The 16,939-nt window shown below is 51.9% G+C and overlaps 1 protein-coding gene across 11 annotated transcripts in view; it reads left to right on the plus strand.

The window, feature by feature from the left end:
- VRK3 (VRK serine/threonine kinase 3) overlaps window positions 1–16,939 on the plus strand; it is a 69,869-nt gene that overhangs the window by 27,527 nt on the left and 25,403 nt on the right. For 6 of the 11 annotated variants that reach the window (XM_060000345.1, XM_060000344.1, XM_060000343.1 and 3 more), the window contains 3 exons: window positions 936–1,068; window positions 2,263–2,383; window positions 8,750–8,808. In XM_060000345.1, the coding sequence (XP_059856328.1) occupies window positions 936–1,068; window positions 2,263–2,383; window positions 8,750–8,808 (313 nt within the window). Of the gene's footprint in view, window positions 1–935; window positions 1,069–2,262; window positions 2,384–8,749; window positions 8,809–11,765; window positions 11,915–14,823; window positions 15,168–16,939 lie in introns of those variants that run through there. The other 5 variants (XM_060000349.1, XM_060000353.1, XM_060000350.1 and 2 more) reach the window with 3 other exon arrangements.

Below are 16,939 nucleotides of genomic sequence, written 5' to 3' on the forward strand. Positions count from 1 at the left end.
AGAAAAAGATGTAGGTCTCACATGGACAAAGCCAACAGTTTTCTACTCTCCATTCGGCAGAATAAGATGCAGCCATTAGGGACTTCCCTGGTGGCGCAGTGGTTAAGAATCCACCTGCCAATGCAGGGGACACGGGTTTGAGCCCTGGTCCAGGAAGATCCCACATGCTGTGGAGCAATTAAGCCCGTGCGCCACAACTACTGAGCCTGCGTGCCTAGAGCCCGTGCTCTGCAACAAGACAAGCCACTGCAATGAGAAGCCGTGCGCTGCAGTGAAGAGTAGCCCCCGCTCGCCACAACTAGAGAAAGCCCGCGCGCAGCAACGAAGACCCAACACAGACATTAGTTAATTAATTAAATTTTTTTTAAATGCAGCCATTAAAAAGCTGATGTGGCTAACTGTGTGTGTCTAGTAGATAAGGGCTTTTTGTTTTAAACTCAGTTAAGCCTCCTAACAGCCCTGCAAGGTGAGGACTGTCATATCTTCATTTTACAAATGGAGAAATCAAAGCACAGAGAAGTTTCATAATTTGCCCAAAGTTGTATGGCCACTAAAGGGCCAAGCTGGCATTGGAACCTGGTCTGTCTGGCTCTAGAGTTAATACACTGTTGAAGTGCAGTAAGCTGTGTGTCCAGCAGGAGGTAGAGTGTGATCCACGTGTGGGAAACTAGAGCCCCCTCCCGGACCACATGTGTTTACTGATTATTGAAAGAAAATGATTTGAAATAACACGTAAGAATCTATATTAATGGTTACTTCTGGACAGTGGGTTTAGGGGGGCTGAGCAGTGATGGGGACAGTTGGTTTGTGTTTTTGCACACCCTTGTGTACTGTTTGGCATTATGTTTCAAATTGCACCCACGATTGAAATCTCTGACTCCAGAATCCAAGCTCCTAACCTTCAAACTGTATGGCTTCTCCCCACGTCCACACAGGTGACCCTGGCAGGCTACGGCTTCACCTTCCGCTATTCGCCAGGTGGCAGACACGTGGATTACAACGAAGGCAGCAGGACTCCACATGAGGGGGACCTTGAGTTCATTAGCATGGACCTGCACAAGGGATGTGGTAAGAGGCCAGAGAAGGGATTCGGGACCATGGAGACATGCTTCTCGGACAAGGGCAGTTGTAGGTTTTCACAGCCACGGACAGCAGATGGCCAAACACAGGAGTCAGACTGAGCCAGGGAGCCACGGTAGGGATTCAGGACCATGGATAGCGCCCACACACATGAGGGCATTGTGGGGCAGTAGTCCAGCGCCAAGGGCAGTGAGCAGTTGACTGCAAGGAAGCCCTGCGGCTCCAGAGGTTCACGTTCAGGATCTCTCTAGACTTGGAACGTGAGAGTTGCCCAGGAGTCATCTAGGAGGGGCTGTTGAGTAAGCAGTTGGCTGTCCACGTCAGCAGCACAGGAGCGGGGTCTGGATGGAGACTCAGATGTCAGCAGTATCTCAGGAGTTGTCAGTTGAAGCCCAGGGATGGGAATGAAATTATCCAAGGAAGGTGTATGGGGAGAGAAGAGAGCACTTTGAGAAGAAGATTCCTTGAGGAGGTCTCGGCCTCTCCTTCCCAAACCCCTTGATATGACCATCCATGTGCCTGCCTGCATCCTCCCACTACACTAAGCTCCCCCAGGGAAGCGATGGTGCCTGTGCCTCCAGCACCAGAGGGCGAAGGTCTGGCAGAGTCAACTCTCAGTGTTCGTTGAGTGCTTATGTGGAGTGTTGTCTACATCATGTGGTTCAGGAAGCAGAAGAAAAATCAAACCCTGCTGTCTCCTTTGCCCTCCCCTACTGAGGGAGGCTGAGTTCAGTGCCCATCCTTCTGCGTTCCCTCATGCGCTGCTCTGTCTCCTCTATAACCCAGATGATCCCACGCTATAACTGTCTCTCCACTGGACTGTCAAGGGTTGGGACCCTACCAAACTCTTATCTGTGTTTTAAGAATGTGGGAAGGGGCCTGGCACACAGGGCTCTGAGGACTCATTGAATAAATAGGTGCATGAATGAAAGACAAGTAGATGAGGGAGTGAGCTAGTGAAAGCGGAGATGAAGGGATGGCTGAGGGAGTGAATGAGTAATCGAGAGACCCATGAGGGACTGAGAGTAGGTGAGTGAGAAGTGAATGAACAGACGAGATCCTGTATGTTTGGGTGGCTGAGTGTGTGAGCCCATGCTTGAGTCCGTGAGAGAAAGGAAGGGGGGGCGTGTCAGTGAGCAGGACATCTGGACTGAGCCGCCACCTCCTCCCCTCCCTCCCCAGGGCCCTCCCGCCGCGGTGACCTCCAGACCCTGGGCTACTGTCTGCTGAAGTGGCTCTATGGGACCCTGCCATGGACGAACTGCCTTCCCAACACCGAGGATATCATGAAGCTGAAACAGAAGTGAGTCTGGGGGTCAGCAGAGCCCATCACTGCCGAGCACCCCTGCAGGGGGGACTGAAGCTCAGAACCCAATAGGGAACAGAAAAGAGGGGGAGGCAGCATCTGGCAGAGTCAAGGCCTCTGCAGTTCTCGGGAATCTGCTCTACCGTCCATCGCAGCAGACAGGCGCGTGGGCTCTGGAACCACACTGCCTGGGGTCAGACTCCAGCCCCACTGCTGCAGGGTGTCGGGTGAGCAGCTTAACCTCCACAAGCCTCAGTGTCCTCCCTCAGGTGGGATCCTGTTAGCACCCACCTCAGGGGGCTGTGGAAGGATTCGGGGGAGTCAGGTACGCAGCACTCAGCACAGAGCCTGGCCTGTAGAAAATGCTCACAGTGTACAGGACACCATGAGTCATTCGCTCCCACGGGGACCCACAGGCAACCTGAACACTTTGGCCTGGGCCCTGCCTCGGCATCTGGCAGCACTAGCCTCTTACATGCTTCCCTCACCTCTGCATGTAAAAGCGCCGGGTCCTGCTGATTCTGTGTTAGATGCTCAGCACCAAGGACAGAGGGCACCTCGGTGCCAAAGGAGGTGCTGCTGAGTGCGCGGTCAGCACCAAGGACAGAGGGCACCTCGGTGCCAAGGGAGGTGCTGCTGAGTGCGCGGTTCAGCACCAAGGACAGAGGGCAGCTGGGCCCAGAGGGAAGCAAGCACCGGGCTTTGGTCTTCAGCACCAAGGACAGTAGACGGCTAGATACAGGGAAGCTCTGCAGGTCCACACGTTGGGATTCAAGATCTGGTGTAGGCTTGGGGCATGAGAGTTGCCCCAAGAGGAGTCATCCAGGAGGGGCCATCCAGGAGATGGTTGGCTCTCCCATCTGAAGTGCAGGAATGAAGTCCAAACGGAGCCTTAGACCCCAGCAGTGTCTCAGGAATTGTCAGCAGAAGCCCTGGGAGAGGATGAGAGATTATCCAGGAAAAGTGTGCAGAGTGGGAAGAGGGAAAACTCTCTAGTGAACAGCATTGAGTCTGTCGTACTTTTCAGTCCTCAGCATGCTGTGGTGTTGGTTCCTGTTGAGCCTCTGTCTCATTTTATTTTGCCCCCTTTATTATCCCCCAACTTCCTTCTCTCAACTGTGGACACACATACTTGATGAATATATGTCGTACCTACATGCTTGCGTAAATGTACTTGTATCCTTAAGCTTGCATGACAGTGGTGGCACTGTGTGTATCTGACTTGCATAAATGGTATTCTGTTCTGAATCTCACCTGTTTCTGGCTTTTTTCACTCAACACTTTAACCCCATCATTACACGTGCATCAAGTTTACTGCTTCTGACTACTGCTTTCAAATAAGTTTGTATAGACACGTCTATGTCTTTAAACAACATATGATGAGTGTATTTAACTTGCATAAATGGTACTGTGCTCTAAATTTCATTCTCTTTCTTTCACTCACTGCTATATTTTTTAAACTTTACATTGTTAAAGAAGCGCAGTGCTTCTCCTCAATTAATTTTAGGTGTAGCTGTGTCCTTGAAAAATATGTTGTGTTTGAAATGTGTTATGTTTGATTTATGCTGATCGAACGCACACCCAGATGCCATGCCCCAAATCTCACCCTCCTTCAGGTTTCAGCTTAGTCGTCAGTCCCCGGGGAGCCCTTCCCTCGCCCCCACTGCATCAGGTCTCCTGCTTGTTCACGCTCAGAGGAAGGGACGCCTGTCACATTGGCCTGCCTGTAATGACCTGTTCAAGGCTGACCTTTATTGTATACTTTCCTGTGCCGGGCAGTGCGCCCAATGCTCCCCTGTGTCATCCTCAGAGCAGCTCTGAGGTAAGTGCTCTCGTGATCTGAAAGCACAGAGAGCTTAGGTAATCAGCCCAGGTCACACAGCTGATTAGAGTTGCTCCCAGGTCATTTGACTCCAGAGGAGGCCCTTTCACCTGGAAGCTAGTGTCTCCCAAGTATGGGAGGCCCATCGCACGTGGATTGGTGGTGTTTGGTTGTTACCATCCTCCACTCACCAAATACTCAGTGAGCACCTCCCATGCACCAGGCTCTATTCCAGGGCCTGGGGATACAGGAGTAACTAAGGACAAACATCCCTGCCCTCAGGGAACTCACACTCTAATGGGGGAGATAGACAGTACAGAGATAGTGAAACACACAGCAAGGCAGAGGTCAGACGGTGGGGGCCATCAGGTCGGAACCCTGGGTAGCCATCGGGGGGCTGTCAGGGTGTGGGCATGCCTGCTCTTTCAGATTTAAAGGCCAGGGCAGGTCTCATGGCAGTGGTGACAGATGAATCACCTCCAGAAAGGCAGTGAGGCAAGTAGGAGGTCCCACTTCGGTGCTAATATGCCCCAACATCTCTGCTGAAGGACGAAGAGACAGAGAAAGAGCAACCTTCAGCTCCCAGGTTTCCTCTGCATCAGAACCTGCCAGAACATGAGCCCATTTCCCTGCTTTCTTCGTTTCTTTCTGCACTTATTTTCTGGTTTTCCAGTAGTTTTCCATTTTTGCATCGAAGCCAGGTGAAAACGAGTCACAGAATTAGCAACACAGGTAGCCGGAGCCCACAGCCCAGCCGCTAAAGCGGTTGAGTGAGGCTGAAGTTGTGAGCTGCTCCTTGAAGCGCTCTGCTGTGTTAGTGACGAGGCTGAGTTGCTCTTACGAGGAGACCCCGAAAGACTGCGGCCCAAACGAGGTAGATCTTTACTTCCTTCTCACTGACAGCCCCAAGGTAGGAGACCAAGGGTTGTGGGGTACCTCGGCCCCCCTCATACTGGGTGCGAGCTCTAGTGCCACTGACACCCGTTGCTTTTAGAGGGCAGGACCAGAAATGACATGCCTCTTGGTCACGTGGCCACCCCGAGCTGCAGTGGGGGCTGGGAAATGTCTCCAGCCTGTGGCTGCGGACCCCTGGGATTCTGCCATCACAGGGGAGAAGTGACACTGGGCGCCAGGTAGCGGACTCCTCCGCAGTGCCCCCTTTAGTCGGATTTCTCTGAAGGCAGGGACCGCGTCAGCTCTCTCGTCACTGTGTTGTTCGCAGTACAGCGCTTGGCACGTTGTGGGTGCTCATGAGATAGTTGCAGGATGGATGAACGACTAAGGAAAGAAGGCGTGAACCTTCTGCACACCCAGGCCTGGGCTTCCGTGTGGGCACACGGGTCAGGCAGAGGCAGCCCCAGCCTTGGAGGTTCCCGGGCCGGGAGGAGACACGCAGGCAGGAAGTGATTGGTGCCTGTGAGGGTGGAGGCAGCCCCGGGGCATTTTGGGAGCAGAGGGGAGCCACGTGACCTGGCCTCGGGCCCCTGGGAGCCCTTACCCAAGAGACGCCTGACCCGGTCTGCCGAGGAGTTTCCCAGGCAGACAAAGGCGAGGCAAGATTTCTGGATAGACAGCATGTCACATGTGTGAACTCTCTGTTCGTTCATTCGTGCATTCTGAACCTGCTTCCTGAGGCTCCACTGGGTTGGATCCTCCCTCCCCCTACCTCCTCTAACTCCTAAGAACAGTCGTATCTCCCTTTTCACCGCTCTCCCACCTTCCCCTTCACAGGAGTTAAACAAATGTGACTGTGACATGCTTCACTAAGAGACTCCGCCCTTGCCAAGTCGGACGCAGAGTAAATAAAATAGGTCTTAGTAATCACTTTCATATCAATGACTTCAGAATAAGTAAGATTCCAGAACCCCAGATCCCAGCCACGATCACAGAGGGAGGGCGGGGAACATGAAGATACTCCACAGGGAGCATCAGTGGTGATGTGGGACTCATTCTAAACACCCCCAACCCAGCCTCTGTCGGTTGACTTGAGGCAGTAACCAAAGGGCCCACAAGGGGGCAGTGTTGACACATGCACGTTTTCCGGAGCCCTAACCTGTCCTCTCCGACGTCTTACTGGTGTGCGTGGCTTTTTTCCATTAACTCAGCAAATATGTATTCATTTTTTTGAAAGTTCTAGTTCATGACAGAATTAATGAATAAAAGAAAGAGGAGAGGCAATTTGATTCCCCATGGCTTTCTGTTGTACAAGGCCCCCAGCAGGGAAAGCACAGACTCCGGTCGGAGTTGGTCCCTGCTCTCAAGGCTGCCACTGGGCGGGGAGGTCCCGCGAACACAGTGACAGCCTGTGATGGGAGAATTGCTCACACAATTTACAGTGTCCTGAGGCTGGCACAGCCCATTTCTGCCATCACTCGCTCGCTCAATCATTTACCACATACATCCTGAGGCTGCTGGGGAGAGACAAGGGTCAGACCCAGCCCTTCTTGTGCACATATGAGAGTTGCTGTAGGAGACCCGTGGACCTATGCGCAGGGTGTGCAGACGCTCGGCAGGGATCTGTTTCCTCAACCTGCAGGGGTCCAGGGGAAGCTTCCAGGGTACCAGCCCTCAAGCCATGTCCAGAAGGGAGAGCAGCCACTCACTGGGGTCAAGGTGGGGAAAGGCTGCCAAAGGCAGAGGAGCTATGTACAGAGGCCAGGGGATGTGGGTGGATGTGTGACCTGGTTGGGCTAGAAGGAGTTTGGTGTGACTGGAGTATGAGATGGAGGGAGAGGAAGCCAGGGAGGCAAAGCCACAGGGGCTGGTGGCTTTGCTGCCAGAGGTTTCCCAACAGGGCACTGGGGAACCACAGGAAGGCTGCGAGCAGGGAGGGGCAGAGTCCACTCTGGGCATAGAAAGACTCTCTGGGGCTGTGGGGGGGGGGGGGTGCATGGAAAGCTGGGGAGGAGGCTGGGGTCCAGGGAGAAAGGGTGAGGCCTGAGCTGGGCTTAGAGCCATGGACAGAGCGGGGGATGGGGCAGAGAGTGCTAGGGAGCAGGAAGGTGGGGCTTGGGGACTTGTGGGCTGTGGGGCGGGGAAGGGGAGGACAGCACCCCATGCCTGGGTGGACAGTGGGGAGCCAGCCCGGTGGTCCAGGCCAGAGGAGGATACAGGAGGCCAGGACTCTGAGGATGGAGCCAAGGAAGTGGATGAACTTTCATTTCTCTTTCTTGCTTTTTTTTTTTTAATTGAGGTAGGTTTACAATAGCATGTTAGTTTTTTTTTTTAATAAATTTATTTTATTTATTTACTTTTGACTGCGTTGGGTCTTTGTGGCCGCATGCAGGCTTTCTCTAGTTGCGGAGAGCAGGGCTACTCCTCGTTGCGGTGTGCGGGCTTCTCATTGCGGTGGCTTCTCTTGTTGCGGAGCACAGGCTCTAGGTGCGCGGGCTTCAGTAGTTGTGGCACGAGGGCTCAGCTGTCGTGGCTCACAGGCTCTAGAGCGCAGGCTCAGTAGTTGTGGTGCACGGGCTTAGTTGCTCCGCAGCATGTGAGATCTTCCCGGACCGGGGCTCGAACCCGTGTCTCCTGCATTGGCAGGCAGGTTCTTAACCGCTGCGCCACCAGGAAGGTCCCCAGCATGTTAGTTTCATTATACAGCACAGTAATTCAGTTATATGTATATGGATATGTATATGAATATATACATGAACATATTTATATTCTATTTCAGATTCTTTTCCCTTATAGATTATTACAAAATATTGAGTAGAGTTTCCTGTGCTGTACAGTAGGTCCTTGTTGGTTATCTATTTTATATATAGTAGTGTGTATATATTAATCCCAACCTCCTAGTTTATCCCTCCCCCGCAACTTTCATTTTTCTTGAGTGGTCCAAGAGGGTGTGTGTGTGTGTCTGTGTGTTTATACATGTGTATGTATACAAATATGTGTGTGGATAGACAGATAGATAGTTGATCCTCATTATTCACAGATTCTGTATTTGTGAATTGACCTCTTCACTAAAATGTATTTGTAACCCCAAAATCAATACTTTGAATGGCTTTCAAAGTCATTCTCAGACACGCAGAGTGGAGAAAATTGAGTTGCCCGACGCACGTGATCCTAGCCGAGGCTGAACAAGGCGACACTCTGCCTTCTTGTTTCAGCTCACAAGTGTCCTTCATGTGGTCTGTTTAGTGCCACATTTTCCACACTTTTATGCTTTTGGGGGGGGATTTTGCTGTTTAAAATGGCCCCAAGCATAGTGATGAAGTGCTAAGCGCAAGGAAATACATGTGTGAGATGAGCATCCTTCAGTGCTGTTGGACCAGAGATCCATGTGAATGGATCAACATTATATTAAATAAGATGTCTTTAGGCACACAGGTAAAACCAGGTGATGTATTGATCAGTTGGTAAAGATGTTGCGATTGGAAACTGTGCTTCTGGTAAACTCCTGGCTCAGAATTTGCTCCTTCAGTGTCCAAGGCCTGACTACCGTGAATAACGAGAACTAGGGCACATCTACCAGACATCCTGTTTCAGAACGTTGCTCTCCTTCCCTAAAAGGCCTTTCACATGTACCTCTGTCCTCTCAGGTTTCTTGACAACCCAGAAGGCCTCGTGAGACAGCGCAGTCGCTGGATCAATACCTCAGGTATGTCCCTAGGGGAGGGAGCAGGCGGGGGCCTTGGAGGGACCGGGGCTCAGGCCCATCCCGGGGATGCCTCTCTTTACACCAGTCTATTTTCCTTCTTTGAGTTTTCCAAATCACACATGTATTTGTGCCCCTTGTAGAAAAACAGAAATCTTCCCCCAAATTTCAGAAGTGTGTCTGAACAATAATAACAGCAACACACACACACATGCAACCACACACACTTAATGTGTGGGGGTTTTTAATGGAATCATATTACGTATATTGGTCTCTGACTTACTTTTTCATTTAAGAAGATGATACCTTAGAGATTTCTGTGTCAATACTTGTAGAATTTTATGGGTATTTTTTAAAAATTGTGGTATAATACACTTAACGTCAGTTAAAACTACAGTTCTGACTCATTAGTCCTGAAATCCGTTTAACGGGTCAAAAACAGGATTTTTAAAAATTTAAAAACAGAAAACTACGAATGCTTTACAGAAGTTAAGGAAATGCTATATCTTCAGTGATACATATCTATACTCATATATATGTATGTGAGTGATTGGTTATAATTAGAAATACATCTTATATTTATATTTTATATTATAAAATGTATTTCTAATTATATCTCTATTTCTGTCTTATTTATAATTTCATTTGTTTGTTTCTAGATTCCACATATAAGCAATATCATATGATATTTGTCTTTCTCTGTCTGGCTTACTTCACTTAGCTTGATGATCCATGTTGCTGCAAATGGCATTATCTCATTCTCTTTCTGGCTAAGTAACATTCCATTGTTGCTCCCCTGTCTTGCCTCCTTTAAATAGTGATGCTATGAATACTGGGGTGTGTGTATGATTATGAATTAGAGGTTTCTATGGGTATATGCCCAGAAGTGGGATTGCTGGTTTATATGGTAGCTCTATTTTTAGTTTTCTGAGGAACCTCCATCCTGTTCTCCATAGTGGCTGCACCACTTTACCTTCCCACCCACAGTGTAGGAGGGCTCCCTTTTCTCCACACCCTCTGCAGCATTTATGGTTTGTAGACTTTTCGCTGAGGGCCATTCTGACCGGAGTGAGGTGATAACCTCACTGTAGTTTCGATTTGCACTTCTCTAATGATTAGCGCTGTTGAGCATCTTTTCATGTAAACCGTCATTTTTAAAGCCAATCCCTCTTACTGGAGACTGAGGCTGTTTTTGTTTCGTTTGGGGGAGTGGTTTTTTCCAGCGTCCCTGCTGTAGGACGTCTACATTGCTCTCTAAACATGAGGCGGAAAGACAGCCGGAAAAGGATAGTTTATCCGCTCCAGTCTGTAAGGACTCTTTTGCGGTATGCGGGCCTCTCACTGTTGTGGCCTCTCCCGTTGCGAAGCACAGGCTCCGGACACGCAGGCTCAGCGGCCATGGCTCACGGGCCCAGCCGCTCCGCGGCGTGTGGGATCTTCCCGGACCGGGGCACGAACCCGTGTCCCTTGCATCGGCAGGCGGACTCTCAACCACTACGCCACCAGGGAAGCCCAGGACTCATTTTTAAATTACCTGAAATCCCTGGATTCAGATCATGTCTGTGCTGCTCAGGTCACTCTCCCCTCCAGCCTCGGGCTCTTGCTCCGTAAGAATGAGCCCCATTGGCAGTTCCCTGGTGGTCTAGTGGTTAGGATGCCAGGCTTTTACTGCCGAGGGCCCGGCCAGGTTCAATCCCTGGTCGGGGAACTGAGATTATGCAAGCTGCGCCAGCATGACCAAAAAACAACAACAACAACAACGACAAGGAGCCCCACGGTTAGTTTATTGCAGCTCTGCTGACGCTAAGGCAGTCACGGGGAAGTGGAGCTGGTGGCGCCAGTGGGGCTGGTGGGGCCGGGCTTGGGGTGGGCGGGGCCAGAAGGAAGTTCAGCCCCAGGTTTACCAGCCTCTCTGAGCCTCCGCTTCCCCACGTGTAAAATGGGGCCAATAATAGCCCTCACCTCCCGAGGGTTGTCCCGAGAATTTAGTGTAGAGCTGGGCCCAGGGGTGCTGCCTTAGCTTCTGCTGCAGCCCTAATTAAACGTGCTCAGGGCCAGCCTGAGACAGACTTTGCTCAAGTGGGAGCTATTACGATTACTGTATTGGTTTCGTAATTGGCACTTTTAAAAAGTGTAATAATGGCATTGTGCTATTTAGGGAAAACAAACAACAAAAAGGCTTTATCTTTTAAAACAGCCTCTATCTTTTAAACTCCGTCCCTGGGGCAGCCAGCCTGGTTTTGTAAGCCAGTGAACTAAGTTTTTGTGGGGTTTTTTTGGCCTCATACCCTGACTTGCGGGATCTTAGTTCCCTGACCAGGGATCCAACCCGTGCCCCCTGCAGTGGAAGCGCGGAGTCATAACCACAGGACTGCAAGGGAAGTCCCCTAAGAATTGTTTTACAGTTTGAAATGGCTGGGGAAAAAAGTCAAGAGAAGACTTTGTGACACGTGAAACCTGTCTGACGTTCAAGCTGCAGAGTCCATAAATAAAGCAGTCTTGGTGCACAGCTGCGCCCATCGGCTTCCTGCCTTCCGTGGGCCTTTTGTGGGAGAACAGCTGAGCTGGGTCCTGGCCACAGAGATTCCCGGCGTACAAGCTTGCTGGCTCCCATCTAGATACCCACCAAATAGTCGGAGATAAAATTGTATAATCAGCCTGGGTTTGCTTTAAAACAATACGGGACGGGGAAGGGTAGGGGTTTTGATGAAACAAGATGGGCATGAGTTGACAGCTGACGAGACGGGGTGACGGATACGCTGCCGTTCATGGTACCGCTCTCCTGTTGCTTATGTTTGATGTTTTCCCCAAAAAACAATTCAAATCTAAGTGGTCGTGGCAGTGCCGGGCACAGAGGAAGCACTGAGCAAATGGGCACCACGGCTGAGACCCTCTAGGCAGAGCCCCTCAGGCTCTGGGTTGGGTACCCCTCTCAGGCTCCTCCCGTGTCTTGACCACAGAGACCCTGCAGAAGTACCTGAAGGTGGTGATGGCCCTCAAGTACGAGGAGAAGCCGCCCTACACCGCCCTGAGGAACAATCTGAAAGCCCTGCTTCAGGATCTGCGGGTGTCGGCCTACGACCCCTTGGACCTCCAGGTGGTACCCTAGGTGCGTTCCAGTGGGAAGAGTTTGTGAGGCTTAACCCTCTCCCCAGCTCCCACCGCTGTTTCCACCGATGCCATTTGATGTTTATACTCCAGGGGCCAACTTCCCAGTGAGCTGCTGCCTTTTTCCACAGGATTCTTGAACCTTCCAGCCCCCGGGCATCACAAGTAGCACAAGTAGCAGGAACTCGACTCAAACTGGCTTTAAGGAAAAGGGCAATTGATTGGCCCTTGTCACTAGAATGTTCCGAGGGGGAAGCTTTAGGTGTGACTGGATTCGGGGCCTGGAAGTTAGCACCGAGATGTTGTCAGTCTCTCTGTCTTTCTCTGTCCCTTTTCTCATCCCTCCATCCCTCTACCCATCCACCTGCAGTCTCTGCTTTCCTTTGGGTCACCCCCCAAAAAACCCCATCTGTCCCCCACCAAAACCCCTGGCTCTGTGTCCAGTGCCTCACCTTGCTCGTGTGTGTGTGTGTGTGTGTGTGTGTGTGTGTGACGACTCTAACGTTTGACTACAGTAAGCACACACATAGGGAAGTAGGGGAGCTAACGCCCAGGAAGTAGAAAAGCCACACAGTGCAACACGTGGACGAGCACACTGACAAAACATTCCACATCTTTATAAAAGGGGCTGTGTTGGTCCTTTTGCCTTTTTCGTTGTGGTTCCACTGAGCCCACATGGCCATTCCTTGGGATAATGGGGAAGGGCAGTTCATACTGCTTGGTTCCTTCCCCCACAGTCTTGCAGCTCCTCGATGGTGGCGATGAAGGATGCTCTTTGTAACGCCAGTGGCTGGGTGTTGGCTTGCTTTGCCAGGGTTTTGTTTTCCAGACAAAACACCTTGAACACCCGTGTGCACACAGGCCTGAGGATGGATTTCTTTCAAAGGAGATAAGCAGATTGCTCTTCCCCGGGGGCTGTGCTCACTCATTTACACTCCCCTTAGCACTGCGTGAGAGCGTACGGGAATCTGTGGAAGGTCAAAATTATAAACTCAGTTCCCTTGACGGTTCATTTTGGTGAGGCAGCATGGATGGGTTCTGAGGAGCAGCTTCCCCAGGGCCCTCCCCTGTCCGTGGGGTTGTCATTTCTCTCACATGTCTGTCTGGATTCAAAGCTCAGTGTCTGTCCAACTCAGCGGTTCTCAGACAGAGGCAGTGTTCCCCCGGGGGCCATTTGGCAGTGTCTGGAGACGTTTTTGGTGCTCACGCCTGAGGAGAGGTGCTGCTGGCATCTCAGGGGTCAAGGCCGGGGATGCTGCCCCCTGTTGTGCGACACACAGGCCGCCTGCTACCAGCAGCGCCGTGGCCGAGGAAGCAGGCCCGCGTGCGTCTCGAGGAGCATCCTTGTGGGTGGCAGCCTGGCTCCCACAGTGTGGTCTTCTCTTGCCACCTTGACGACAGGTGCTTCTTCAGCCCTGCAACCCTTCCTCACATCCCAGAGCTGAAACCACGAGGTAACACGTGTGTCCGGCTCTTCACACAGTGCCTGGGTGCAGAGCACTCCAAAAATGCCAGGTTGTTTGTTTGCTCAGTAACCTAGCAGGCTCCCTGCCTTAGTCACAGACACTCTCCAAAAGTGAAGGCGCGACCTCCACCCAGCTTGCCACCCTCCCGGTCTCTGTCCCCCCAACCCCCAGCTGTCCTGAGAGACCTCTGGGTCCTCCCACACCCCTCTCTGCCCCCAGCCCTGTCCCTGCAGGCGGCTGCTAAGTCTCTTCTAGCCCTCTCCTCCGGGGCTCTGCCTCTGCCCGGACCCCCCAGAGTTTGGTCACCTGCTGGCGGTGAGCTCCGGGAGGGCCGGGTCACGTCTGTTTCTGCATCTCTGTGCTTCCCACTCACATCACTGGCCTGGCTCATAAATATTCCACCCATATTTACCGAGTGGGTGAGTCCAGCCTTCCCGTCAGTGCTGGCCTGTCTTACAGTACCTCCCTGTCCCCCACCCCCAGTACCATGGAAATTTAAAAGCTAAAGACCGAACAGCCCCTTTCAGGATCACTACAGCTCACTCTCTGGGGACCACTTACTCACTGCCAAGTTTGTCCCTTGGTTAGGAACTTAATGAAGAGATGCTCCTTAAGGAGCCCGGGGACTTTGGAGTAACTTGAGGATCATCTTGCCTCTGCCTTGGCCCGAGCGCCCAACCACCCCTCAGATTCTAGGCCAGGCCAAGCTCAATCCTACCTCAGGACCTTTGCACTTGCCATTCGCATGGTCTGTGACGATTTTCCCCTTCTTTTTTAATTAATTAATTTATTTATTATTTTTGGCTGCGTTGGGTCTTCGTTGCTGTGCGCGTTCTCTAGTTGTGGAGAGCGGGGGCTACTCTTCCTTGCGGTGTGCGGGCTTCTCATTGCGGTGGCTTCTCTTGTTGCGGAGCACGGGCTCTAGGCACACGGGCTTCAGTAGTTGTGGCTCACAGGCTCAGTTGTGGCACGCGGGCTGTAGAGCGCAGGCTTCAGTAGTTGTGGCACACGGGCTCAGTAGTTGTGTTGCGGACTGTAGAGCGCAGGCTCAGTAGTTGTGGTGCACGGGCTTAGTTGCTCCGCAGCATGTGGGATCTTCCGAGACCAGCGCTCAAACCCGTGTCCCCTGCACTGGCAGGTGGATTCTTAACCACTGCGCCACCAGGGAAGCCCCTCCCCTTCGGTTTGCATGACCGGCTCCTTCTCATCACTGCCTCTCAGATCCCGAGGCCTCCCCTTGTCGCCTTCTGGAGGGAAACGTGTTTAATCTGTCGTGTCTCCACGCTTCTCCTCCAGATTGTAAGCCCAGCAAAGTCTTCTTGTTCCTCTTGTTCGTGGTGGTATCTCGCATCCCCAGAAAGTAGAAAGCCCCTATCACACAGTAGGGGCTTAAAGGGTGCTCTTTGAATGAATGACACTGACAGCCATTTTTATCGTCTTCTAGAACTTTCAGCCTGCAGTTTGAAATAGAAAAAAAAAAAGAAGATATGTGACTCAAGGACTGCTATAGAATCACAGACAAGCTTCTAGAAAGATCCCTCGAATGTGCATTCCTGCCACTTCTTTAGATCATCCGTCTAGATCAGCCTCAGGGAACCCGGAAATTAGGCTCAGATACTGTGAACTCCCTCCTTTGACCATCCCTCCCTTCAGCCGTTGTCTCCCACCAGCCACTGGCGTTTTGGACCGAGAAGACCCCCAGTTCACAGACGGGGGTTGGGCTGGTCCTCTCAGTAAGGACGCTGCCATTGGCACCACTATGCTGTAGCAATAAATGGTTTCATTGGAGCTTGGAGGGTTGAGTGTCTGCAAAAGAAGTTCCTTTTGGAAAACTTTAGCTCATTTTTTTTTCTCCCACCCACCCATCCCTTCAAGCTTTCACCCAGCCATCTACTCTTTCATACATCTATTCACACTTTCAGGCAGACACTCATCCATCCATTCTTTCACTTATCTATCCATCCCTCCATCCATCCCTCCATCCATCCCTCCATCCATCCCTCCATATACTTGTCCATCCATCCCTCCATCCACTCACCCTTTCATCCATCCATTCATTTACTACTCATTCTCCCATCCACTTACCCTTCTTCTCTTCCATACATTCACCCTTCCTTTCATTCGAGAAATATTCAGCAGGCGTTTCTTGAGCACATGCTGAATGACATGCATCATGCTGCACAGAGGATCCAGATGAACCAAACACACCTGCCAAGGTCCTTGAGCTGACGGAGCCTACAGTCAAGCGGGAGGAGACGGTGTTCAAGGAGGCGACTTCACGTGGTGATTGGCACTCTGAAGACAAAGCTCGGGCTGTGATGGAGAGGGAGAGGCCTCGGGACAGGAGGGCACCTTTGGGGGGAGCCTGGACTCAGAGGGACCAGGGAGGAAGCTGTGGGAGGGTAGTTAGAGGAAAGGAGGGCCTGGGGAGAGATGTCAGAGGCAGGCTGGCCGGCAGCACGTGGCCAATGATTAGACTGGGAGAGGCTAAGGAGGAGGAGGGGATAAACCCGCCTCCCCGAATTGGACCTTGGATATCTTACACCATCCACCCTGCTTTGAGATGGGGAGAATCAGAGGCTGGATGGGGGAAGAAACTGCTCTGAGACGCCCTGATTCTCTCCCTGCTCAGGAGAGGAAAGGAGATTGGCAGACTGATGATCGTTTCCTGGCTGAAAGGAAGTGTGTATAATCCTTTCCAGAAGGAGGTAGTCCTTAAGGAGAGAGAAAACCCATCAGAAAATCTCCTACTTACAGCCCCTCTGTGTTTATGAGTCCACAAAAGAGACGTCAGCCACCCTTCAGGGCCCCAGATCAGGCAAGAGGGACGGTCATAGTCAACACCTGCCCCTCCCGTCATCCTGCCCTCGGTGCACTTGGCCAGTCCAGCATCAAAGTCCGGCAGCCCCCTGTCCTCCACCCTTCTCTCCGAGCGAGCAAAGGCAGCGAGACCCAGCGCTGCTCAGACAATGGGAGAGTCCCATGTCCATCGTGGCAGAGCAGCGAGAAGGTGGGCAATTTCCCTCCCTGTCAATGAGCCCGCTTTAATCTGTCTCCAGAGCCCAGGTTTTGGTAGCTCATCCCCCAACCTCTGAAAGAGGAGAGTGTGGTCATCGGCATTAGATGAGAATCACAGGGCCCAGGGGAGTGGAAGTGACTCACAGGCCACCATGTGGCCGACAGTGGCTGGAACCTGTCCTCTGTCCCCTCCCTCCCACCTCTGCCCCAAAATGAAACCCTGGCTCAAGGTTAATGAGACATTTGTGGTGCTGGGGGTGTGCGTTTTAAAATAATTTTTACTGCAGGGCACCTCTGAGCCTTCAGTAAACTCAAGTTGTTACCGGAAGGGGTCCCCTTCCAGGGCCCGAGAGTGAGGTCTAACACTCAGAAATGAATTGTCCAAGGAGACACGTGTGCTGACAAAGCAAGAGACTTCATTGGGAAGGGGCGCCCCGGCGGAGAGCAGCAGGGTAAGGGAACCCCGGAGAACGGCTCTGCCACGTGGCTCGCGGTCTCAAGGTTTATGGTGATGGGGTTAGTTTCCGGGTTGTTTCTGGCCA

This window comes from Delphinus delphis, chromosome 20 (assembly GCF_949987515.2).
Source record: "Delphinus delphis chromosome 20, mDelDel1.2, whole genome shotgun sequence".
NCBI classification, from domain to species: Eukaryota; Metazoa; Chordata; class Mammalia; order Artiodactyla; family Delphinidae; genus Delphinus; species Delphinus delphis.